We start from the raw sequence: 26314 nt of genomic DNA on the forward strand, positions 1-26314 counted from the left end.
GGCTCTTTAGATCCTCTTCGCTTTCTGGTTAAAAAACAGGTGGAAGCAAACAGTATGAGTAAATGGGGAATTCTCAAGAAAGGTGGGATATAAGAAGTGGGGGTCCCCAAGGAAACCATCTTATTAACCTGTTCATAAATTAGCTGAAGCTGGTAAGGGCAGTGAAATGGCCATATTTGCAGATGACACCATTTTTTTCATGATGGTGAAAATCCAAGCCGACTGTAAGAATCTTCAAAAGTTTCTCCAAACTGGGCAAATGGGCAACAAAATGGCAAATGAGATTCAACCCAAGTAAGTGTATGCACAGTGGAGCCAAGGATCCTAACTATTGATGGGGTCTGAACTGGTGGAGATTCATCAGGAGAGACTTTGGGCTGTGGTGAAAGTGTATGGAAACATCAACTCAGTGTGCAGAAATTGTGAAAAGAGCAAATATCATGCTAGAGATTATTAGGAAAGGGATCAAAAATAAAAGTACCAGTATCATAATTTCCAGAGGAGTAGCCATGTTTGTTTGTTGCAGCAAAAACTATGAAGAGTCTTTTGGCACATTAAGAACTAACACATTCATGGGGGGGGGGGGGCGAGATAAACTGTTTTGCAAGAAGGAATTGAAATGCAAAGTGTTCAGACAGTGATGATTACCTTAAATTTTGTTGGGTGATAACACAGACATAATTGCAGTGGTGAGCCAATTAACGTATGTAGTGTGATAGGAAACTTTTGTCCTTGTTCAAGCCACAGGAAATAGTTGAATCTCTTGCTAAACTGTTACTTAAGCTATTTTGCAATGTTACCTGTCTTTGAAATTGGCTAGCTGGGTGTGGTGCTGACCACGTCGTTCCCTTCTGTGCCCTAAGGTCATTGACAGAATATCCTTGGAAGTTGAACTGTTTCCTTACAGGTTTTTGAACCTTGCCATTCTTGATGTCAGATTTTGTTGTTCTTCAGTCGTTAAGTCATGTCTGACTCTTCATGACCCCATGGACCATAGCACGCCAGGCCTTCCTGTCCTCCACTTTCTCCCAGAGTGTGCTCAAGTTCATATTCATTGCGTTGGTGATGCTATCTAGCCATCTCATCCTCTGATGTCACATTGGTATCCATTTATTCTTTTGCACAGATTCTGCTCCTTTTGTCCTACCTAGAATGCAGCAGAGCAAGGGGTGTGTGTGTCTGTGCAACGCTCCATCCCCACTGCCCACTGCTGCCCCCCGCCATACCGCCAAACTTGGTGGTGCTGGAATTGTTTTTCTTCTTACAAAAAGAAATGGTGGATTGGGTGGGGGGAGTGTAGCCTGTAGTTGGGGGATAGCAGGGGGGAAATGGCCCCCAGGCCTCCCACAGTTGCTCACCCTTGCAGCAGGGCATAACTGGCAAATAAAGGATCTATCACATGAATATGCCATCATACTGATGTTGTTCAAGAATGGCTACCTGTCATTGACAGAGTGGCCTTGAGGTGGCCATTCTTCAACAAGGGAATTTCAAAAACAGATATCAACATGAAATTGCTGAAGTACAATTTATCAAGAGATTCAACTCTTATTTCCTGCGGACATATGTTAATCTGCTCCCTGTTGCAATGATGTCTGTATTATCACCCAACAACAATGGCAACTGTAAGGTAATTATCACTATCTTGTATTTTTTGCATTTCAGTTCTCTCTGACAGCACAGTTTATATCTCCCCATCACCCAGCATGTGTATATAAATCTGGCAATTTGAGGTTAACACTTCATGCATTTCATGAAGTGGACAGTGTCCATGAATGCTTATGCCAAAATAAATGTGTTAGTCTTTAAGGTGCCACAAGAGTTACTTTTGTTGCTTTGCTTTTGCTTCAATGGACTAAGACAGCTACCCCTCTAAAATGTGATAAAAATGCCTTCCGTGTAGCTAAAATGGAATTGAAAATAAAGTAATGCCTGATACTGATGTTACTTGTGCCTTGGCTCCTTTCACTTAGGGAACATCCTATGGCTGCTAGTCAGCAGCTAGACGGCCATAGGATAGAACCGACCTCGGAGCCCGTGTTGAGGACTGACCTCCACCCCCTCCCATGCTGCCTCGTAGATAGTGTGGAACGGCCCTGTGCACCGCAATCGCAAGAGGAGTGCAGAGCGGCAAAAACGGGGTGTTCATGGGGGTGTGTCAGGGTGGGGAAGTTGAAAATGCCGGCACGACACATCCTACGTATCATCCGGCTGCCGCTTCCTGCTCTCTGAGGTCCTCAGCTAATGTGGGACCTCAACCGAAATCGGCTGTGTAGCTGTAAATGCAGGGCGGCTGAAGCACAGAGAGGACGATCCCTTCTGCACTTCTCCTGCCCTGCATTGGATAGGTGGTTGCCTCTAAGTTTGGAGGCGGCCGCCTACCTCAGTAGGACTGTGCCCTTAATGGGTTTGTTATCTGAGCTTGGAACCATCTCCTGTCAAGACTAAGCAAAATGTAATCAAATTAACAAACCTTCCTGACTAAAACCCTGCACTGTTTTCAGAACGGACAGTAACAAATACAATCCCATACAGGTTTTATTGGGATTAGCTCTACCTCTATGCAGTTCTTATTTTTTTTAAAGTCATGCAATTCAAAGCATCACATAATTAATTAAATCATTCTTGCCCGTTCTGCACCATCAGTTTACCTAATCTACATCAATCTGCACCAATCAGGTGAGCAACTCAGACTTTAGACAAAGAAGATGTTTTGTTTGAATGAGTATACAGCTATTATGGTATGATGTTTCACTGTACATTATTGTACTGAGCAAAGTTAGCATTCCTATTGTCTTTTTGTTGTTCAGTTGTGTCCGACTCTTTGTGACCCCATGGACCATAGCACGCCAGGCCTTCCTCTCCTGCGCTCTCTCCCAGAGTGTGCTCAAGTTCATATTCATTGCATCGGTGAGGCTATCTAGCCATCTCATCCTCTGCCGTCCCCTTCTCCTTTTGCCTTCAATCTTTCCCAGCATCAGGGTCTTTTCCAGTTACTTTTCTCTTCGCATTAGGTGGCCAAAATATTTGAGCTTCAGCTTCAGTATCTGTCCTTCCAATGAGCAGTCTGGGTTGATTTCCTTTAGGACTGACTGATTTGACCTCCTTGCAGTCCAGGGGACTCGTAAGAGTCTTCTCCAGCACCACAGTTCGAAAGCATCGATTCTTCGGCGCTCAGCCTTCCTTATAGTCCAGCTCTCACAGCCATACGTTGCTACTGGGAAAACCATAGCTTTGATTAGACGGACCTTTGTCGGCAAGGTGATGTCTCTGCTTCTTACTATGCTGTCTAGGTTGGCCATAGCTTTCCTCCCAAGGAGCAAGCATCTTTTAATTTCATGGCTACAGTCACCGTCTGCAGTGATCTTGGAGCCCAAGAAAATAAAATCTGTCACTGCTTCCATTTCTTCCCCTTCTATATGCCAGGAAGTGATGGGGCCAGATGCCATGATCTTCGTTTTTTTAATGTTGAGTTTCAAACCAGCTTTTGCACTCTCCTCTTTCACCCTCAAAAAGAGGCTCTTGAGATCCTCTTCGCTTTCTGCCATTAGGGTGGTATCGTCTGCGCATCTGAGGTTGTTGATAATTCTCCTGGCAATCTTCATTCCGACCTGCGATTCATCCAACCCAGCATTTCTTATGATGTACTCTGCATATAAATTAAATGAGCAGGCCGGCAATATACAGCCTTGTCGTACTCCTTTCCCAGTTTTGAACCAATCCGTTGTTCCATGTCTGGTTCTTAATGTTGCTTCTTGACCTTCGTACAGGTTTCTCAGGAGACAGGTAAGGTGGTCTGGTGCTCCCATCTCTTTCAGAATTTGCCACAGTTTGTTGTGATCCACACAATCAAAGGCTTTAGCGTAGTCAATGAAGCAAAAATCGACGTTTTTCTTGGATTCTCTTGCTTACTCCATGATCCAGGGAATGTTGTCGATTTGATCTCTAGTTCCTCTGCCTCTTCGAAACCCCGCTTGTACTTCCGGTAGTTCTCGGTTCACATGCTGCTGAAGCCTAGCTTGTAGGATTTTGAGCATAACCTTGCTGGCATGTGAAATGAGCGCAATTGTACGGTAGTTTGAACACTCTTTGGCATTGCCCTTCTTTGGGATTGGAATGTAAACTGACCTTTTCCAGTCTTGTGGCCACAGTTGAGTGTTCCAAATTTGTTGGCATATTGAGTGCAGCGCTTTAACGGCATCATCTTTTAGGATTTTAAATAGCTCAGCTGGAATACTGTCATCTCCGCTAGCTTTGTTGTTAGTAACGCTTCCTAAGGCCCACTTGACTTCACTCTCTAGGATGTCCGGCTCAAGTTCAGTGACCGCACTATCATGGCTATCAGGGACATTAAGATCTTTCCTGTATAGTGCTTCTGTGTATTCTTTCCACCTCTTCTTAATCTCATCTGCTTCTGTTAGGTCCCTGCCTTCTTTGTCCTTTATGATGCCTGTCTTTGCACAAAACGTTCCCTTGAGATCTCCAATTTTCTTGAAGAGATCTCTAGTCTTTCCCATTCTGTTGTTTTCCTCGATTTCTTTGCATTGTTCATTTAAGAAGGCCTTCTTGTCTCTCCTTGCTGTTCTCTGGAACTCTGCATTCAGTTGGATATATCTTCCCCTTTCTCCCTTGCTTTTCGCTTCCCTTCTTTCGTGAGCTACTTGTAAAGCCTCATCAGACAGCCACTTGGCTTTCTTGCATTTCTTTTTCTTTGGGATGGATTTCGTTGCTGCCTCCTGAACAATGTTACGGACCTCCGTCCATAGTTCCTCAGGCACTCTGTCTATCAGGTCTAATCCCTTAAGTCTATTCCTCACCTCCACTGTATATTCAGAAGGGATATGATTGAGGTCATACCTGAATGGTTTAGTGGTTTTCCCTACGTTCTTCAATTTCAGCCAAAATTTTGCAACAAGAAGCTCATGATCTGAGCCACAGTCAGCTCCAGGTCTTGTTTTTACTGACTGTATAGAGCTTCTCCATCTTTGGCTGCAAAGTACATAATCAATCTGATTTCGATATTGACCATCTGGTGATGTCCATGTGTAGAGTCGCCTCTTGTGCTGTTGGAAAAGAGTGTTTGCTATGATCAGCCTGTTCTCTTGGCAGAACTCTATTAGCCTTTGTCCTGCTTCATTTTGCACACCAAGGCCATGCTTGCCTGCTATCCCGGTGATTACTTCCTACTTTAGCATTCCAATCCCCTATGATGAAGAGGACATCTTTTTTTGGTGTTAGTTCTAGAAGGTGTTGTAGGTCTTCATAGAACCTATGAACCTCAGCTTCTTCGGCCTCAGTGGTTGGGCATAGACTTGAATTACTGTGATGTTGAATGGTTTGCCTTGGATTCGTACTGAGATCATTCTGTCGTTTTTGAGATTGTACCCCAGTACTGCTTTTCCCACCCTTTTATTGACTATGAGTGTTACCCCATTTCTTCTGTGGGATTCTTGCCCACAGTAGTAGATATGATGGTCACCTGAATTAAATTTGCCCATGCTTGTCCATTTTAGTTTGCTGATTCCCAAGATGTCGATGTTCAATCTTGCCATCTCATGTTTGACCACCTCCAGCTTACCTTGATTCATTGATCTGACATTCCAGGTTCCTAAACAATATTTTTCTTTACAGCATCGGATTTTCTTTCCACCACCAGACACATCCACACCTGAGTGTTCTTTTGGCTTTGGCCCAGCCGCTTCACTCTTTCTGGCGCTACTTGGAAATTCCCTCTGCTCTTCCCCAGTAGTATATTGGACACCTTCTGACCTGAGGGGCTCATCTTCCGGTGTCATCTCTTTTAGCCTTGTGATACGTTCCATGGGGCTTTCTTGGCAAGAATACTGGAGTGGGTTGCCATTTCCTTCTCCAGTGGACCACCTTTTGTCAGAACTCTCCACCATGACCTGTCCATCTTGAGTGGCCCTGCACGGCATAGCTTATGGCTTCACTGACTTACGCAAGCCCCTTCGCCACAACAAGGCAGTGATCCATGAAGGGGGGGGGGGTAATGATAAAGAACCATAAAATGGGAGAGCAGGAGCCTTGGCATTACTGATCAAAAGTTAACACCGGGATAGTAGACTGAGCAGGCACAGCTCACTTGGTCACAGTCTTCCCCTCTAATGCAAGATATACTGTATTTTTATTTAATTTATAGTAAGCACGCACACAACGTATCTGTCTATATATCTATGTTATGCAAATCTGTGTCCTTTTTTGTCCTCTTTTTTGGTGATGGGTAAGTGGCCACTTGAAAAGAAAGTAAAACACCCTAAGCCATGCTACCACATTCCCTGGTCTGAACCCACTAGTACTTTACAAGCTGTTATGTCTATTGCACATCGCTTTTGCGTTCTTTTGTTATTTGTAGCCCCTGTTGAGGTCCCTTTTGAAGTGTGACCAGATCTTTCCTATGTGTGCTCATTTTGCTGATGACTTTTGTCTCTAGATCAAGCTGTACAACTTGTTGTGACCCATGAAGCCTAACAAAGGCCAAGTGCTCATGTAGTGTGGCCTCACAGGAGCTTGGCAACATGCCTGTTTTTGCAGTTCAAGGCAGGCAGCCGAAGATTGAGGCTATCAAACCTTTGGTGGGCCACCATAAATAGATGGCATTCAACTTAGTAGATCTCAATCTGTATCAACTCGCTTATAAGCTGGCTGTTACCTGCACCTACACTTTTAACTTCCTGTCTTGTTCTCAATAAAAAAAAAAAAAATCTCCATAGCTGAACACAGTCTGGTCTTCTTTGGCCTTGAAGATGACTTTTCTGTTTTATTGGATGGCTGCTATTGCAACCTGGCTGTTGAGTCAATCCCTGTAAAGCCAATCCGTCTTGGGGATTGACTCAACAGCCAGGTTGACTCAAGCCAATCCGTCTTGGGTGGCCCTGCATGGCATAGCTTATGGCTTCACTGAGTTACCCAAGCCCCTTCGCCACAACAAGGTAGTGATCCATGAAGAGGACTTGTTTTTTAGAGAACCCAAAACACTTCAAATACAATGTATTTCAACAGTCCTTGTGACACCCCTGTAAGGTGGTCAGTATTATCCCCACATTGTGTTCCTTTCGGCACCTCCTGAAGACGTTATTTCAAGAGGCCTTCCTTGCATGACCTGCCGTGGTTTGTTAAATTCCACTTTGTTGGGGTTTGTGTTTTTAAAAAACGTTTTAACTCTTTTAACCTGTTTTATTCTTTTACCATGTTGTTCACCGCTCCGAAATCTTCTGATGTAGAACGGTATATAAATATTATAAATAAATAAATAAATATTGCAGAGGCGTCTGAGGGCCAAAAAGCGCAACATGGAAGATCCATGACTGGGTTTCCCAATATATTTTATTTATTTGGGGAGGGGAGAAGCTGCAGGGGCGCAATTTGAATCAGCTTCATAGTTTGTGCGGAGGGGATATGCATACCAGTCTAGTTCCATTTCCCATTGGAGCTATGGTTGAAAAAGACATTAAGAAGCAACAGTCAGCATAGGCAACACTACCCCCAAGGCAAAATTAGTGCAGGACTCCAGAAGTCTACTAATAGCTCCTTCACACATATCTGTTCTTCCATGATGACTGCAGTATGAAAAGTGTGTGAATAAACCATCACAAAGCAGGAGTTATTCAAGTGCTGAGCAATCAAGGGATATACATGCATGCATGCATGATCTGAGCCTAAAATCACAAAAGCAGGTGCTGAACACAGAAGAATATTCCTCGATTCAAAATTTTACATGGCTCACAGGAAAGCAGGACTGTTCCTTTGGAACATTTTATGTTCGGTGAGAATGTCCTACCGACCACGTGGAAAACCACCAAACCTACATTCAAGTGGAGAATATGACTGGTGCTATAGAACTGGACTGAATAAATATGCTTGTATGCTGGGTACACTTATGTGCTCTACCTTTCTGCTGGCTAATGGGGTTCACTGATGTAGTGAGGGTTTAGATCCCCTTCCACTTCTTTTCAGATGGATTAAAACCCATCCTATTTCTTTTCCACAGCTGTAATTAAGTCTGACTTCCACTGATTCAGTACAATAAGGCTGCACTACATGTTTTCTCAGATATATACCCCATTTAATTCAAGTGGACTTACTCCTAGGTAAGCACGCATATGATTGCAGCCTAAAAAAAGACTTGTGGCATTTGAAAGGTTAACAGATATATTGTGGCATAAGCTTTTGTGGATTAGAGCCCATTTTGTCTGATGCATGCATGCATGCACAAACTATTATCGTCAACTGGCATGAGATTGATAGATTTCCACTTACGCCACAATAAATCTGTTTATTATGGTGCCAGAAGACTGTGTTTTCTGGCACCATAAAAATATGGTGCCAGAAAACAAGTCTCTTACAGCAAACATTCATCTGTGTGAGTGTTTGCTGTAAGAGACTAACACAACTGTCCCTCTGGAATTTGGATTTACCCATATGATGAAATCGAAATCCAACAATCTTGTGCTGAGGAGGGTGGCACTTTATGCAACTATTTCACAGAAGCGTAATAAACATCTGTTAGCCTTTCCGGTCCACAGGGCTGTGTGCTTTAACAGACTAACAGGGCGACTCGTCTAGAATCGGTTCAATACAATGGGCTGCCTCCAATGTTAGTCTTACTTAGAGTAGACCATCTGAAATACCTGGGGTTTAATTTAGATTAACATTAAACACAACCCCAATAATGTGTGATTTATTATTACATTTATGTCCCGACTTTTCCCCCCATTGCAAGAAGCCCAAGGCGGATTACCTATTCCTCCTCTCCAGTTTTATCCTCACAACAACCCTGTGAGGTAGGTTAGGCCGAGTCAGTGACGGGGTCACAGTCACCCCGTGAGCTTCATGGCCGAGTGGGGACAAGAGCCCGGCTGTCCCGGGTCCCAGCCCAGCATTCTAACCACTGCACCACACTGGCTTCTCCTTGGAGATTTCTGGCTCTACCGTTCAAAGCCAAACAACGCAACGACCGAGCAGAGGCGCGCGGCGGTGTCAGCAGCAGCGGACCAATGGGCGCGGGCGCGAGCTCTACCCCTCCCTTCCGCCGGCCTGGCCGGCCACCGCTTGCCGACGCTCTAACCAGTTCTCACCGGCTTCTTCCGCCGCTCCTTTCCCCGCCTTCTCCCCCGCCTCGCCTTCTCCCCGCCCACCGCCACACTCCTGGCCAGGTCAGCGCAACCCCTTCCAAGGCCTCCGATTGGCCGGCCACCCGTGCCATTCGGCGAAAGGCGTTTGTGACGCGAGGCGGCGTCCGAGCTTTGAGGGCAACGGGCAGGAGGGGCGGGGCCGTCGCATGACTGCGCGCCGGAGAACGAGAGGCGGCGCTTAACACATCTCCGCCCGCCCCGTCCCCCGACTTGCCTTGCGCGAGCCGCCTCCTGCTCCCGCCGCGTTGCCTCGCCGCCGTCAGTGCCGCGTTAGCAACAGCGCCGCCGCCAGCTGCCGGAGCTCCTCCCCCTCCCCGCGCCTTTCTTCTCTCCGGCTCCTCCGCGCCCTGCATAGTCCATTGCCGCCGCCCTGCCCCGGCACCACCTCCGCGGCCGCCGCCTCCTCCAGTTCCCTCCGGCTCAGCTCCTCCTGCCCCCGGCGGTGGCGCCCTCAGCACCCAGGCTGTATGATCAGGCTACAGTCTTCAATGAGTAACCATATTCCTGTGAGTAACGGGCGGCGGGGCGGGGGGGGTTCCACTCGCCTCCCTGCCCGTAAAAAAAACCCTCTTCGCATCCCCCCTTAGCGTGCCCGCCCTTCCGTCTTCTCTCCTCCCAGGGTTGCCTCTTTGTTCCCTGGGCCGCAGCATTAGCGCCTTCACGGGCCGGGCGGGCCGGCATGTGGAACCCGCACACATGCGGCGGCAAGAGCAGGGGATGCCGCTGCTCGTTTCACGCTGGCTCCTTCCGCGCCACTGCATCTCTTGGCTCCTGCTGTTTAAACTTAAACAGCGGCAGCTGCTGCTGCGACCGCTGTCTTTTGGCCTGGCCCGAGCCTGCGATGTGGGACGTGGCAAGGGAGGAAAGGGGGCTTTGGAAGGGGTTGTAGGGAGTGTCTGGACGGGAGGAGCCGCTGCCTGACTCGAGGAAGAAGGCTGGGAAGAAGCAACAGCAGCCGCCAGGCTTGATGCTGCTAGGGAGTTGGGGGGGGGGCTGACTAAGCAACACCCCTCGCCTCCAATGCTGCATTGGGGGGGGGGGACACATACTAAGGCACACGACTGAAACACGTGCTCTGCTGGTGCTCGTATCCTGTTGAGTTCCTGGGGCTGTTTCTACGGCTGGCGAGAGCGGAGAACAATGTAGCACAATTGTTAATGAAAAGCAGCAGTTCTGCGTAGAGTATCCAATGGTAGCCCTGCGTAAAGTAGACCTATTCACGGGAATGGAGGGGGGGGAGTTAGAGCAAGGTTGGATGCAGTCCTTGGGGCTCCCTGTTTCGGATTCCGTTGTGTATCACATTCGGAACAGCGATCCGAATTCGCCCCCGTGGGTGGGTGTTGCATGCATGCAGGTAGGTCTAATACTCTCGTAACGTTGCGAAATGGGGGGTGGGGGAGAAGATAAAGTTCCAACCTCTTTGTCGCCCTGATCGTGACTCGCAGGCAGACGGCTTAAGGTACTGACTGAACTATTCCCCGTAAAAGGCGCTTAGAATAAATAACTTGAAAGAGGGGTTGGAGTTCTTGCGGGTCTCCCTCCGTCTCTGCCCTCCCGGAGTTTTTCCTTCGTATTCATCATCCATGTGGTCCCGCAGCCGGCCGTGGAGTGGCTGAGGGCAGAGGAGTAAGTCTCCGTCCTCGATCCCTTTTACTACCAGTAGATAGACCCGATCCCGGCGTGGAGTCAGGCGCTCCGTTGACGTGAGGCTCATTGGTAGGCTCGGTGTCTCCTCGCCTTTAGACTGCACGGGGGGGGGGGTCCCCTTCTCCCCCCCCCCTTCGCTTCTTGGGAAACAAGTCGGGACTTGTCCGGGCCGCTGCCCCTGGTGTCGGCCTGCCCACTCGCCCACCGCGTGCCGCAGGGAGCTTGAGGGCACTGTCGCGTGTGACTCACCGTGGAGGGAGGGGCGGGCGAGAATGGAGAGGACATCTGGCGCGCTGGGTCGGCGTGGCCTTCCAGACTCACTGCTGTCTGAATACAGATGACGGGCACGATGCTGCCATTCACGGGAGAGTGGCTCACGATGCATCCCGACGCCGGAAGGGGGTGGGAGAGGGACGGACAGAGCGCCGGAGAAATACTTGGCACACGCCTGGCCCAAACTGCTTGTCTTCCCGGCTCTATCCAACATGAGGGGAGGAGAGCTGCTGTCTGGAACCTGGCCTCGTGTCTGGCTTGGAAATGGCTGCTCTGTTTCCCCGGTTGATCCTCTGTATTTTGATTTGGGCTGAGAGGCGTATTAAGTGACCAGAACAGTGAAACGATTTATGGGGGTTGCACTAACAAAGCAGTTATTTTTGGGCTGAGTCATAGGGGGTATATCTTTTCTCTTTTGTGCCAGGCCCTTAACACATTTCTGCTTGTAAGAGGCTATCCAGAATGTGCTGTAATTCAAAGAAGACTCTTACAACCCAACTTTTACAGATCTTCTCATGACTGTGGTTTGCCTCTCCCAAGTATTGAGGGGATGCATGAAGGAGTAGAAATGGTTGGCTTTCATGTTTTTAAAGCAGCCTTCCTAATCTTTACCATCTTTTTAAAAATCCTTGGCTATTTATTTTTATTAAAACATTTCTTGGCTATGTGTATCTACTACATCCTGTGTTAAATGCAGGTATCCCACATACTTTCTGGGGCTCTTTTATGAACATTTGGCTACTTCTAAATATTGTAAAAGCCTCAGGCTGCGGTTGCAACCCTCACTCACATGGTAAACAACAGAGGTGACATCCTTTTAGTAAAAAAGGTTGAACCTGAAGATCTATTTTGTCAGTCAGAACTTGATTGAAAACCATGGAGACCCTAAAACTTTTAATGTATTTTTACATCCTAAATACACATCAAATCTGGAAGCAAGCTCCAACTCCATGCTGTCTTTAGCTGTACTCCACAATTTTAAGTGAAGGAGATAGTTCATCCATCATTAAATGGTTATCATGCCTCCTCACTCTGATTCCGTCTGCTGCCCCATCCCAATTCCAGAGCTTCTGTCTTCTCTAAAGTTTTTTTCTGTTTTTACTCTCCCCATGTCATTTGTCTGTTACTTTCTTTTCATAATTTTCATTTCTCCTTCCCACTCAGTTTCATCTCTCTCAGTCTCTGCCATTTATCTGCAACTCTCAGGGCTAGCAATCTGTTCTTGGTTTCTTCCTGCTGTTCTAGGCAGATACCAATGGCACCTTCAGCCTTCTCATGGTCTTGCTCTACAGGTTTCATCCATAGCCTTATGCTTTGTATGATTGTTGCAGGATGTGCTGAGGCTACAGGAGCACCCCACAGTGGCTGTACTTGGGAAATGCTTATGGTATTTAGCATGGCTGTTTCCATTTAGCTAGAAGACCATCCTATCTGGAACTCTTTTATCTTGGCAACATAGCAGAAACATTTCCTTAAAAACCCTGCACAAAGCCTAGAGTTGATTCCATGCCTCTAAACTTAAGTTGCAACTTCAAGTTTTCAGTAGGCCTTGAAGCCGGCTTCTGTGAGAAAAGCCCTGTTGCAGCAACACTGTAGCGCTTGGCTCTGTAAAAACTAGTAGGCTTTAAGGTGTTTACTATCTGTACGCCGCCCTGAGATCTTAATGATATAGGGTGGGATACAAATGTTTTAAATAAATAAATGTCTCTGCTTCAGCAGCACTAGTAAGAGTATTAGTGCTGGTTAACAAGATGACTCAACTATTAATATAAAACCTTGGTGTGTATTCCATGCTTTCACGTGTATATTTTCCAAGCACCAAAGAGGTGCAAGATCTAGCATATAGAGATTCCTTGAATTCATTCATTCATTCATTTATTATTGCATTTATATCCCGCCTTTATTCCTCTTGCAAGGAACCCAAGGCGGCTTACATTATCCTCCTCCTCTCCATTTTATCCTCACAACAACAACCCTGTGAGGTAGGTTGGGCTGAGAGTGTGTGACTGACCCAAAGTCACCCAGTGAGCTTCCATGGCCGAGTGGGGACTAAAACCCGGATCTCCCAGCTCCCAGTCCAACACTCTTGCCACTACACCATACTGGCTCTTTTCATTTTGAAAAGGAAACATCTTATGCAAAGATGGAAAAATGTTTTAAATGTGTAAACAGTGTCAGGTAAAAGTTCATCTTAGAGGACAGGTAGTCAGCAATTCCATTGGTGCTGTGATCAGATTTTTTTTCTTTAGCTTCATAACCTGTTGTTGTTCAGCTGATAAGTCATGTCCGACTCTTCGTGACCCCATGGACCATAGCACGCCAGGCCTTCCTGTCCTGCGCTCTCTCCCGGAGTGTGCTCAAGTCCATATTCATTGCATCGGTGATGCTATCTAGCCATCTCATCCTCTGCTGTCCCCTTCTCCTTTTGCCTTCAGTCTTTCCCAGCATCAGGGTCTTTTCCAGGGAGTTTTCTCTTCGCATTAGGTGGCCAAAATATTTGAGCCCTGTAGAGCCCTCCAAATGTTGTTGGCCTGCAAATTCTACCATTTCTCACTATTGCCTATGCTGGATAAGGCTGACAGGAGTTGCAGTCCAACAACATCTGGAGGGTCACAAGTTCCCCACTCCTGTTTTAGATGATGTATGCATGTGTTGTAGCAAGCCTCTTTATTCCCTCTTATATGTGAGGAAAAAGGGGGAATGCCTCTTAAGATGGTACTTAACATGTGGAGTTTTAATAAGTACTATGTTAAAGAAATCTGCCTGGTCAGAGAGCAACCGATTAGTGAGCACTTTTAATCAAAGGTTCATTTAAATCAGGGGTGAGCAACGTGTACCCCACCAGATGCTTAAGCCTTCCAACCCCCACTAGCCCTAGCCACTGGTGAAGGATGATGGGAGTTGCAGGCCAAAACATCTGGATGGCCACAGGATGTCCACTCCTGGTTTAAACAGTCAATCTAAGAGATCATTTTCAACATTACAGCCCTACTGTTAACACTTGGGTGTGTGGGAGGAGAGAGGGTGCCAGTTTTCATAATATTTCTCAATAGACAAGGGCAGCAACATTTGGAGTTTCACAACTGCCATGATGATTCCAAGAAGCATACATGTCTAATTGGAGTTGTGTTGTTCCTTGGAAAATATGTAAGAACAAGATTGTTCAAACTAAAGTCTCAGTAGCACACTCTACTTACTAGTTCTAGATTTACACACATATTAGAACTTCAGTTTTGCAGGCATACAGTCCTTCACAATTATCCTTCTTGAATTCATTCATAAGTTATTATGTAACTCAAGAATGAACTATAGGCAATACTATGAACTTCATAAAGGTGGATCAGCATGGCTGGATAATGCATAGAACTGTGTATATGTTAGGAATAGTAGGGGTTCCTCATTACTACTTTTATAATTTAAAAACAAAGGATATGAAGGAACTAGAGCCTTTTGAATACATTGTTATATCCATACAATGTCTGCAGCCAAGAATGGCTTGGGGATAGTGTAGATGGCAGACAGCTCACAAAGCCTTGATGGTCTTTAGCAGTATGGTGTCACTGGTTAAGATTACATTGCACAGAGATTGGAGAATTTGTTCTGTGATATGTGAAAACACCACATTCTTGACTTATCAAAATTAAAAGTTGGCACTTAGCCACCCATTGCATGCTGTTGAGAATTGGTATCTTTTCTACTATAACCATGACAACGAAGTTGCCTTGGCCTGAGAAGGAGTAATCTTTAGGAGCATCTGTTGGTGCAGCTGTTTTGGGGCAGATAGATAATTGTTGGTGTTGGCTGACATTATTTGAGAATCTGTTCTGTTTCTTAGCAGTCCCTGTGGCCCTGCTTTCCTTTTAGTTTGCTCAAGGTTGTCATGGTACTTCATAGGGGAGTGTTTACTACTTCTGGTGGAAAAACTAGTTGAAGTCATTAATGTCTCTTACAACTATTGGGTTAAATGGAGGATTTCATCACACTAGTATGGCCTTGGGCAAGGCAAGTCATGTTTTCTCAATCTCCTATCTGTAAAGAGGGAATATATGACACGTAATATGTAATAGTAACATGTAATTGACCCTTAGCAGTTAAATGCCCGCACACTTTTTACTTCCTTAATTGGTTTTTCTTTACCTGAAGGAAGTAAACAAGATATTCGAGTGAAATACCAGAGCTAGCATTAGGGATGGGCAGATTCCCCACCTTCCCATCTGTGGGGAATCTGCCTGCGGAGGGAGGCGATCCGTTCCTCCCCCCGGAATCCAGAGCCGCTGGCCAGCTTTGAAGCGCCAGCGATACAGTCGCCGTGCCGTATCGCTGGCTGAAGGGGACTTGACTGACTGCAGACGTAAATGGTGTCCAGGACACCATTTGCAGCCATGAAGGCCTTAGTTTAAGGCAAATGCAGCCATTTACGGCTGCATTTACCTTAAACTAAGGCCTTTATGGCCGCAAATGGCGTCCAGGACGCCATTTGCATCCGCAGTCAGTTCTGTTCAGCCAGTGATACGGCATGGCAGCCGTATCGCTGGCAACCTGGAGCTGGAGGATCCAGCCAAAGAGGATTCCACAAGGAGGCAGAGGTAAGTGTTTCATTCCGCCATGGACTCCGGGGGACTCCTTATCGGAGTCCGTGGCGGAATTCTCTGCCATCCCTAGCTAGCATGAAGAAGATGTAAACTACTAGGTCAGACCTAACATACTAATTATGAAATGGACAGGCCAAGCTAGGTGCCTCTACTATGCTGTTGAAATATTTCTTCCAAAACATAAATTTTTTTTTAGAATGTTCCTAGCCCTGTATATTGGAATTGTGGCCCCACGCACAGCATTGGCCTCACCCACAGTCCCTAATTGATTCTCACTTGTGATTCTAATTTCAAATGCCCCTGTTGTAGTCCTTCTTTGCATCCATAGGACAGGGCTGGAATCTTGTTAATCATTTTTGATATAACGTGAGTAGCAATCTGTGGGTATCCAAGTGTTTGGTACATAAGTGTCCCCCACACTCCAATCTAACACTTCAGCTGCTGTGTGTATACAGCTGGACAGACTCCCTGACTGCTTGATTATTTACGCTGAGCTTGCACGGCATCTGCATAGTTTATAATGCTTTAGGCGTATGTGTTTAAACTTTGGTTTTCAAGCTGTTAGATAAACTTGGAAACAGATTATGCATTGAAGCATATCTTACTTCTCTTGTACATAGTTCACAATCTAGAAGCATTTTGATCTGCCACTTAGCATACATCATGTGTAATTCTCTCCTCATGTTGCTAAATTGAAATCCCTGCCTGACCATCCCACTTGGGTCAGTGTGTTCATGCTCCAGTGGGTTAATGTATTTGTTTTTTGGAACTCTTGGATTTTAACCTTTACACTTGATTCTAGTTGCTGTAGAACAGATTTAATACTCTTGCTAAATAACTTTGCTTCAGTAAAACTACCTCCCCTACCCTGGACCAGGAGGCTTCTTTGTACTTGCAATTTACTGACTCCGCTTCTACTGACTGAAGACCCCTGAACAATATGAATTGAATCAGGAACATTATCACAATTGTACTGCAATTTGTACTGATGGCTCCAAGTTGAAAGACAACATTTGTCCTTAGACACCATGGGGAAGGGGATCCTGTATAAGTTGAATTCAAGGCAGTGAGCTGGCTGCCAGAATGGCACCCCAGCTCACTGTTGGTCACACAGGAATCCCATTGAGGTGACTCCTTTTACTTCTGCCTTTAAGTCTAAAATGATTGTACAGTACTAAGAGTTTCAGGAAGACCAGAACAACACGCTCTTTGAGGTCAAACCAATATTTGATCATAGTTAAATGTGTCCCCTAACAACTAGAGACAGGAGGTTTGCTCAGTTAAAAATTGGGCATGAGGTCTATACTTGCCAGTACCTGCTGACGAGAGAGGTCCCACCATTAGCTGAGACTTCTCCCTCACTGTTAAACATGTATTGTTCAGGTGCCAAGTTGTTCAGCATGTGAACTATTGATACAGCCTCCTTATTGTCAAGTTTAGCAAATACAATTCTTCAGAGTTTTCTTTAAGCATTCAGTATTTTCACAACTTTTTTTTGGAATTCGTTACAACTTGTCTTGAAATATGATGCTCAGAATTGAACACAGGAAGTTGTCTTTCTGAGCATTGCTGACTGTTTTTGTTACCCAGTATAATCTGAGAAGTTCTTACCTCTAATGTCAAAAGTATTTTGGCACATGTCAAGTGTAACACTTAACACTTGTTCCTGTTAGAATTGCGGGGTGTGGATGAATGTACAATATTAAATATAGTTGGAGAAACAACTTTAATCTTTCACTTGCAAGTGTAGTTTGTGTATCAAGTTTCGGTTGCTTGTGTGTAACATGAACCTTACAAATAACATCTCATGGATGGTCATCCATGCTCTGCTTCACTGGTCTGGACCATTCTCTAACCCATCCACCCCTCCCCTACTAGCATCTGTCATCTCCCAGAGACAAAATGTACAAAAGTTGTAAGGTAGGGTGAGAACCCAGCCCCTAAGTAGCTGGTATAATGTACTGGGGGCAGAGCTCTGCGTGGCCATGAGGTTCACTGGGTAGCTATTTGTGAACAAATAGATCCCTATGTATGTTGTCCCAACCTAACTTAAAAGTGTAATACCAATGTGGTAATAAACAAGGCTCCATTCTGGAGGCCTGTGGTGGGCTGTTTTTCCCTAACTTTGGAGCTCATAGCTGTAACACTGGAAAGAAAACAGTTTTTCTGTACCACCTCCAGAATGAAATGTGATCTGAAACGCATCTGTTCTGAATATTGGTAACTGGGGTTTGCCACCTCTTGCGAGGCAGAGAGAGCAAGAGCTGTTGGTATGAAGGCCATTTTTAGCTTGACCACTCACCTGATCATCTGGGAATCTTGCAAGCCTGATTAAAACACATGCAATAAAGTTAAGTAGGTTCTCCTATTTTCTGGTTTGGAACAAGAGTTCTGTTAAATTAAGGATATTTCTAAATACTGGTGGCTGTTTACCCTTTGTTTTTGTCCCCTTATTTATCTAAGATACCTCCCCAGTCATTGAACAGTGTACCTTTTTTTCTTTTCACAGCAGTTCTGTGGTGTTCTTGGTCACACATTTATGGAGTTTCTGAAGGGCAGTGGGGACTACTGCCAGGCACAGCACGGCCTCTATGCAGACAAGTGAACTGTAGAAATCGATTACTCCACCAAGAAGCCCCCTTAAGAGCGGTTACCAGGATAAGAAGTGTTGAATTGAAATTGGCAGAGCATTTTACAAAGGAAGTTCAGACCTGGATGGGGTAACCTCAGTGCACTGCCATTCTCTTTGCCTCAGTATTACTGGATTGAAGAATTGCTGCTTCTTGTTTAGGAAGTTCATTTCATTTCCCGTTGCTCCCAACTTCATACTTGTCAGCACTGGAAACTTTTGAGTGTTTTTTTGTGAAGTAGACTTTAGTTTCTCCATCAATCCTGCTAGGTTTTTTAAAAAGTAGTATCGGTCTTGTTCATTTTTACCAAATTAACATGGCCCGAATGAACCGCCCAGCTCCTGTGGAAATCACTTACAAGAATATGAGATTCCTTATCACTCACAATCCAACCAATGCAACCTTAAACAAGTTCATAGAGGTAAGGGCTCTTGACTGGGATTCTTATTTGATTTTATAATGCTGTGAAGCTCAATAGAATAGCAAGGATGTATTACCGAATTTACCTCAGTCTTGTTGAGTTGACTACTAATGTGTTTCTGTGGTACTCTTTTTAAGAAATGGTTCAGATTTATTTGATTTAAGTATTCTTATACCACCCTTCAATCATATTTTCAGAGCAGATTTCCTCTTGCATGTCTGCAAATTTAGAGGTTTAGAAGTGCGGCAGCAGAATATTGTTAATGAAGCAGTCCAAGCCACACAAAGGCAGCACCAGCTGTAATTGGAGTGCATTTGCACTTTGTAATGTGGGCAAGGCTCTGTGAGCTGGTGTACTGTGGTGGTTAAAACTGAGGTGGTGATGCTCGAGGTGAAAGGCAGTAATTATAGGTATGATAAACAAATTCTGCATGTGACATAATTGTTTACAGAAGCACAGTAGTATAGGCATAAACATCAACAGCGCAAGACTTATGATTAAGATACAAAATCTATTTCTCTTAGGAACTTAAGAAGTATGGAGTTACTACAGTAGTAAGAGTATGTGAAGCTACTTATGACACCGCTCCGGTAGAAAAAGAAGGCATTCAGGTTTTGGTGAGTGGCTTATACTGATATCATAAGATACTTCTCTGTAAGATATTTTGTATTACTTGTATTCAGCAGATGTTAATTTGAAGCATTGGGGAGTTCTTGAAGGTCACATTTCAAATAACTTCTAGGGTTTTAAGGGGGTGGGGGTGGGGTTTGCAAATAAGTGGTCTGCAGCCTGAAAAAATCTTGGGTGAAATAAAATGAGGGAAGACACTTCAGGCAGGCAATGCTGCTGTCAGATTTGCTAACTGTAAGACACAAATTGAGAAGTGGTGCTTGGAGAAATCTGAAGATCAGATTGATCTTCTTAACGGCTTAACGGCTGAAGTAGAAATGAGTCTTCTATACTTTCCTGCAGAGTGTACAGAATTAGAGAATTTTTAAAAGGTAAGATCGCTTAGGTGGAAGATCTGGCCTTGTGGTTGAACAGTGTCAGTATAATGTTAACCTCCAAAATATGTGGAAGCTGAAAGAATGATTGTCTGAAAATTAAAGGAACCCTTGTAACTAACAGTGGTTTGATATGCAGAGAAAAACTATTCATACATACATTCCAGGACTGGCCCTTTGATGATGGAGCACCACCATCTGTTCAGATTGTTGACGATTGGCTAAACCTCCTGAAAGTTAAATTTCGTGAAGAGCCTGGCTGTTGCATTGCTGTACACTGTGTTGCTGGTCTTGGAAGGTAAGCAGAACTAAGTTCATTAGGATCTACCCGTAGAGCATTTCATTTCATGTTCAGTGCTGCTACAAGGTTGCATGTAGATATGCTTATTGTGCAGCTGTGTTGTATACCATTATTTATAGGATTGTAGAACCTGAATGGGTGAAAGCCCTGCCTATTCTTACCCCTCTGCCAAATTGCAGTGCCATTAGCCTCTCTGGCCTTAGGGGAAATTGGAGCACAAACAAAACTTAACCCATAATCTTTCCAAGGAAATATTACTGGTGTTCAAGTCTACACTCGTATTTTCAATCCCTTTGGGCTGTAGAAGACTTTGATCTTAGCTGGAACCTGGGAGACCCTTTCTGACCCAATGGGTCACAACTTGAATTGTCAGCATAAGCTTGTAAGATTCCTTATAAGTATATAATTGTTATAAAATCAATGTAGTTTCAACTTGCAAGATAGCTTACAATCAGCCTTCCCCTATTGTGGGCCCCTCCAGATGTTTTGGCCTGTAACTATGATCAGCCCTAGCCAGTTGTTAGGGATGATGGGAGTTGTGGGTCTCCCCAATGATTTGGACCTGTTAGGGAAGGCTGTATTGTACTAGAATAAAGGCACATGTTTTCTTTTATTCCACTAAATCTACCATTTTAATAGTAGGAGGCTCATTCGAAATCTCTTCTAAAGAACAAACATCCACCCTCTCTCCCGTCATTACTTAACTAGTGAATTAACTCTCCAAATGCAATTTGACAAGGAAGCTCTATGGTTAGACTTGGGCCAGTAGTCTGGGAAAGGAGATCAGTTTTTCTTAAGCCGGTGAATAGTAGCTTCCTATGTTCTTCCAATGTCAGTTCATAATTTTCAATAAAACCCAAGACTTTCCAGATGAAATTAGCATAATTCACTTTATGGCTAAAATTTGTAGGCTAAAATTGTAATGTTGTCTAGCCTGTTATGTAGTAGCTGTTTGGGTCCAGAAAGTAGGGAAATATAGACATAAGCAAAAAAGACTTGGAAAGCATTGTGTATAATTTAGCTTTCTTTTTTCCCAGAGCACCTGTATTAGTTGCCCTTGCACTCATAGAATGTGGAATGAAGTATGAAGATGCAGTGCAGTTCATAAGACAGTAAGTATTAAGCCCCTGCCTCATACATGTCTTCTTGTAAGACTGTGGAAGAGGAGCAGGCATTTTTTGTCCTACAGATCTTTTGGACTCATGGGAGTTGCAGTCTAAAACATCTGGAGGGTTTCAGGTTGCCTGCCTTTGCTATGGAGAGTGACTGTTGAGAAAGCTTCCTGACTTGAATGTTTTACTTAGCATAGATCTAGTTGCATAGAACTATGTGCAATACAAGGTTTAACTGTAAGCTGCCTTGAATACTTCTATAGCCCCTCTTCTTTCATCCCCGACAGCCCTACATGCTGTGACACTAGCAGATAACTAGTAGGAGCTCACAAAAGTGAGTTAACAATAGATTACACAACAAAACACAAAGGGAGAAATGCAAAAATCTGTTGTTGCAGTGGGAGCAGAACTGTAAGCTGTGAATTTGAAGCAGGATTGGGAACTGAGAGCTGTGATTCGACTACGAGCCAAGTTCAAATTTAAGCATCTTAAACTCCTACCTATCCCTCCCCATACTGCTCATTCAGAAGAGACTACTTAATGTGGATATTGTTTCACTCAGCATATTTTTAAAAAATGTTTCTTATTGCAGTCTGAAATGAAATCCTGTTTATATACTGATGGCAAATCTGACTTCGCCCCCCCCCCTTTTTTAACTAACCCCCAAGTAGAGTGTAAGTGAGTGTGTGTGTGTGTGTATGTATGTATCTTTGAGAGAGAGAGAATTAATTCTGTTCTTGAAGGGACTGTTACCCAAATGATAATAGTGTCAACTTTATACGTCATTAGTAGCTGATAAATAGATTAAATATTTGGTGTATAACTGAACCTCACATCTTAGAAGGTGGTCAAGAATGAAGCTATTGCTTGAGACACTCACATTTTTAGAACATCTATCCTATGCTTCAATTTTGTTTAGGAAGCGACGTGGAGCCTTTAACAGCAAGCAGCTTCTCTATCTGGAGAAATATCGTCCCAAAATGCGCCTGCGTTTTAAAGATTCAAATGGTCATCGTAACAACTGTTGTATTCAGTAAAAACCGAGCTGCCTATATTACTATTTTGGAAGTAGAAGACTAAAACTAGAATTGGGCATGTTACATGGAAAACTACATGTATGTCTAACTAGGTTACATGAAGCTTCTATAGGAGTAGGCCACAGTGCTGGCAGGAGAGCAACTTTGTTTAGATGATCTTTTTAGAAAACAAGAAATGTACATGGCCTTTAATATGTCTTATTTGTAATTTGTATCATTAAACTATCCTTAATCATGTAGTTTAGTTTTTTCATTGAAGTCCCAATAGTCAAATCTACCACAACATGAGTAGAGATTAGGTGCCAAAAGCCCAGCACACTATTTCTGTATACTACAGTGTAGTTTCCTAGTAACTACAGCTATCTGGACCTTTGCCCTCTTCCCCAGCTATCTTCTGTTTTCTGTGGATAGGGCTTCATAAAGCAGTCACCCTATTCACTATGTTTGTCTCCCACAATCGCACTAGAATAAGCATCAGGATTTGCACACAATTTACTGACTTAGTCACTTTTGGTGTCTAAACTCTTCATTCTCATACATTCTCTGGTTACGCATAGAAAATAATCCTTCACGCTGTACAGAAGCACACAAGTCTTTAATGTCTCCAGACAAAAAGCCTTACAGTTAAATAAATATTGGCACTTAATGTGCAACTTTAGCAGAGAGTTTGTGAAAGGATGGGAAGGGGACTAATTAATATTTCTAGTAAAATGTTGCCTTTTGTCTTGTGCAGGAAGTATAGAATATGCCCTTTACTTTAGTAAATATTTTTTTAATGTAGAAATGCTTTATTGTAGCTGAAAATTCTTAATCATAAAATTTCTGAAGTGTGATTTCTTTTATCGTACTTATTGGAAGTTGTTTACCAACTATTGCTTTGTTGGAAGTGATTTTGTTTTTTCCTTGAGTTTCTGCCATGAAACTGGCAGACCTCTGTAATATTTTGTATGCCTTTTGAGCTGCGTAACTTAATATTTGGATACTTGATAATTTGTTATGTAATTGATAAAAATGGTGGTGTGTATTAATGTTCAACCATATATTTATACTGTCTTGGGAATGTGTGGTTATAGTACTGTGGGAGAAATAATTTGCCAGTGTTCACCAGCTTGTAAAATCTAGTGCGAGAGCTCAAAACATCTAAATAAACTCAAAGCTGCATTGCAGTTGACCTGAGATTTTGTCTTTGGGTTAAGGGGGAGGGCAAGGAAGCACATTCTGGTCTAAATCTTGCTAGGAACATCTTTTATGTTGAAATCTGATGCAAGAAGTATGTTTATTCCCCTGAGGCAAATACATGATGGGCTCTGTGTGTTTCATATTTCCAGAAGCATTGATTCTAATGGCTATAATTGCCCTCAGCAAGTTGCAATGTTCAGAAATCTGGATTCATTTAAATAATCCTACATGTATGTAGAAAACAAGAAAATTCTAGCTATACATGTTGGAACTGATACTTTGCCCTGAAGTAATATGGCATTTTAATTTTTTTTAGCCAAATAACAGCCTTAGGTCTGTTTGCCAGCTCTAAAGAATGGTTTCCTCCAAAGTAATACTGTTAAATATATTGTCCATAACACTGATGTAAAAGCTCAAGTACAATTTCCACTGGCGATATTTTTCTGTTTTATCGCTAAATTTGAGACACAAAGAAGAGCAGTATTAGTTCACTAGAAAAATGTCACAATATTGTGAACTAAAAACTTGGTCGCTGTTGCGTACCATTCTGGTTCATTGCCCAACAGGATTTTGAAACAGTAAATCTGATCAAATAAATTGCAAAACATGCAATTTTGTGACAGCATTTTAGAATGTATGGAAAGCCAATGTGTAGGAGGCTTTTGGTGAGTCCTCTGGTCTCTGTTGCAATCACCAGGCAAAATGCTAATGGTTCCATTTTTGTAGCTGAAAAGTTTAGGAAGATGCCAGATTCTAAGGGTCAGACTATCTGATGTGAAGCTTAACATACAGCTGGGAAGTTCATCGGTTGTTTCTAATAGGGGAGGGGGAGTTTTTCATTGGTGCTGTACCAGAAGGCCAGGGGCAGTTTATTTCTTCATAGTCCTGAAAATTCAACACCCTCCACTACTGGGCCCAGGGAAAAAAGCCTGGTGCCAATAGGAGCTCCCTCTGCACCCTGTCCCCTGGGATTAATAGCACTGACTGCCATAGGCAAAGAAAGCATTAAATCTCCCTCCCCCACCATTCCTAATAAAAAACTGAAGGGCTTCCTAATCAGTTACTTGACCCTAAAGCTGCTTCAAACTAAGGAAGGGGGGTGGGGTGGATATAGTGTTCCTGGCATCTGCAAACTTGCATATGAACCATAGCTTCATGTCCTCCTGATTATTGGTAGTCCAGATGGGATAGCACCCGTCCAAGTATGCACTTGAAATTTAGCACTATCACTTTATTTGGGTGGTGGTAAACTTCTTGGTTAAGCAAGGATAACATTGCAGTGGGGAGAAGGTGGCGAATAGTTTTCTATCCAGGTTACACACTTTACTCTGGATACAGTTAGGGCTTTATTTAAAGCCATTACTTCATTTTCTGTCACTGAGTATTCCTTTTGATTAAATACTTTGGCATAGGCAGAGCTTCTCTTTTCGCTGAAGTTGGTATGTCAGCTCACACCAACTGCTTTCCACTGGGGGGGGGGGGTGAAATCGTTTGTAGTCGCTTGTTTCAAGGGACTCTCCTTGCTCTTGGTTACCTTTCTATTAGAGCTGTGCATGGACCACCCTGATCCACTTCGGATGCCATTTCGGATCATCCAAAGCAACCCTGATCCACCTCTGACTGATTTGGACCCCTTCGGATCAGACCTGAAGCGAGATTTGGGTATCCGGATCATGCGTTTTGGGTGTTTTCCCATTGACTTGCATGGGAGAACACAAACGGTCATAACTTTTTTTAGTTTTTATGATACAGGCATGAAATTTGGGAATCTCTCCACACCCCTGGAGAGGAGGCCACCTGCAAAATTTTGGACAGTTTGGCCCAGTGGTTTTTGTGCTAGGCGGAGTTGAAATCTGATGTTTTCCACAAACTCTCAAAGCAAAGAGCTGTAACTTCTCCCTGTTTCTACACATACATGTGACACCTTGGCCTCTCCCAGCCCCCCTCCAGGGCATTGCACCCCCAGCTTGTGTGCTAGCCACAGGTGAAACTTGACGTTTTCCAGCAAAACTCCCAAAGCAAAGATCTGTAACTTCTCCCTGTTTCCACGCATGTGGCCGCCTCCCAGCACCCCTTGAGGGCATCCCACCCATCAGAGTTCAGGCACTTTGGCCCACTAGCTTGTGTGCGAGGTGCAGGTGAGATTTGATTTTTTCCAGGAAAACTCCCAAAGCAAAGAGCTGTATCTTTTCCCCACCTCTGCCCCTGCCAACACCCCAAAGATGCCTCATATTGCGCTGAATTGCTTTGCCACACAGTAGACTAAGAGGCAAAAGGAGAAGGGGACGGCAGAGGATGAGATGCCTAGATAGCATCACCGATGCAATGAATATGAACTTCAGCACACTCTGGGAGAGAGCGCAGGACAGGAAGGCCTGGCGTGCTATGGTCCATGGGGTCACGAAGAGTCGGGAACGGCTGAACAACAACAAGACTGTTAAGGTAATTAATATAAATACTATGAGTCTTGTGCTTTTTTAATGCTGCCTTGAAATTTGGATGTATAGTGTTGGTGGAACTAAACCCAGCATGCATACAGACACACAAGAGCTAAAGAAAAGCAGAACTACCTAAGCAAATGACTGGTGTCTTTAATTTATTGTTTTATATTTCATGTTCTTTTATAGGAGGCAGGATAACTTCAAGAAATACAGGGTGAAAGCGCAGGTGATTAGGTAACAGCCAAATCAAACCCTAATTTTAAAAAACTCTTTAATTTCTGTTTTGGGAGGATCAGCATAGAGAACACACAGATGGTTCACTTCAGCACGGGGGGGGGGGCGGGTCGGAGAGAAACACTACACATAGGCTATGTCTTTAAGGATTTAGAAAGAGAAAAACAATGTTTGAATATGACTTAAAGTGGGGGGGGGGGGAGAGGAACATGCCCAGAAGTCAATGTTTGTTTTTAAAATTGTAAAGACTGGGTTTGTAAAAATCTAACAGACACAGTTGTCTGACAACAA

At 44.0% G+C, this 26314-nt stretch overlaps 2 protein-coding genes across 3 annotated transcripts; both read left to right on the top strand.

Moving 5' to 3' along the window:
• The first annotated feature begins 9413 nt into the window (after positions 1 to 9413).
• Positions 9414 to 18269, top strand: LOC146359223 (uncharacterized). The gene is made up of 2 exons (XM_084826864.1): positions 9414 to 9658; positions 18174 to 18269. Exons 1-2 carry the CDS (start codon positions 9620 to 9622, stop codon positions 18267 to 18269), a joined length of 135 nt encoding a protein of 44 aa, XP_084682990.1. The 5' UTR covers positions 9414 to 9619.
• On the top strand, positions 18177 to 23340 carry PTP4A1 (protein tyrosine phosphatase 4A1). 2 transcript variants are annotated; one of them, XM_084826861.1, is made up of 5 exons: positions 18177 to 18715; positions 19240 to 19332; positions 19887 to 20017; positions 21058 to 21132; positions 22052 to 23340. In XM_084826861.1, the coding sequence occupies exons 1-5, from the start codon at positions 18611 to 18613 to the stop codon at positions 22167 to 22169; spliced, it is 522 nt and encodes a 173-aa protein (XP_084682987.1). In that variant the 5' UTR covers positions 18177 to 18610; the 3' UTR covers positions 22170 to 23340. The 2 variants fall into 2 exon arrangements, with proteins under 2 accessions (XP_084682987.1, XP_084682989.1); XM_084826863.1 differs by having other exon boundaries at positions 18611 to 18715; positions 22056 to 22310.
• The last annotated feature ends 2974 nt before the right edge of the window (positions 23341 to 26314 follow it).

The sequence above is a fragment of the Heloderma suspectum genome, chromosome 1 (genome assembly GCF_057233095.1).
Source record: "Heloderma suspectum isolate Gila_16-S chromosome 1, 16-S_ref, whole genome shotgun sequence".
Lineage (NCBI taxonomy): Eukaryota > Metazoa > Chordata > Lepidosauria > Squamata > Helodermatidae > Heloderma > Heloderma suspectum.

Coding starts and splice junctions, on each gene's coding strand:
- LOC146359223 (XM_084826864.1), top strand. CDS start 9,620: ATGATCAGGCTACAGTCTTCAATGAGTAACCATATTCCT. Junction 9,659..18,173: donor CAATGAGTAACCATATTCCT/GTGAGTAACGGG, acceptor TTCTTTTCACAG/CAGTTCTGTGGTGTTCTTGG.
- PTP4A1 (XM_084826863.1), top strand. CDS start 18,611: ATGGCCCGAATGAACCGCCCAGCTCCTGTGGAAATCACTTACAAGAAT. Junction 18,716..19,239: donor CCTTAAACAAGTTCATAGAG/GTAAGGGCTCTT, acceptor TATTTCTCTTAG/GAACTTAAGAAGTATGGAGT. Junction 21,133..22,055: donor GCAGTGCAGTTCATAAGACA/GTAAGTATTAAG, acceptor TTGTTTAGGAAG/CGACGTGGAGCCTTTAACAG.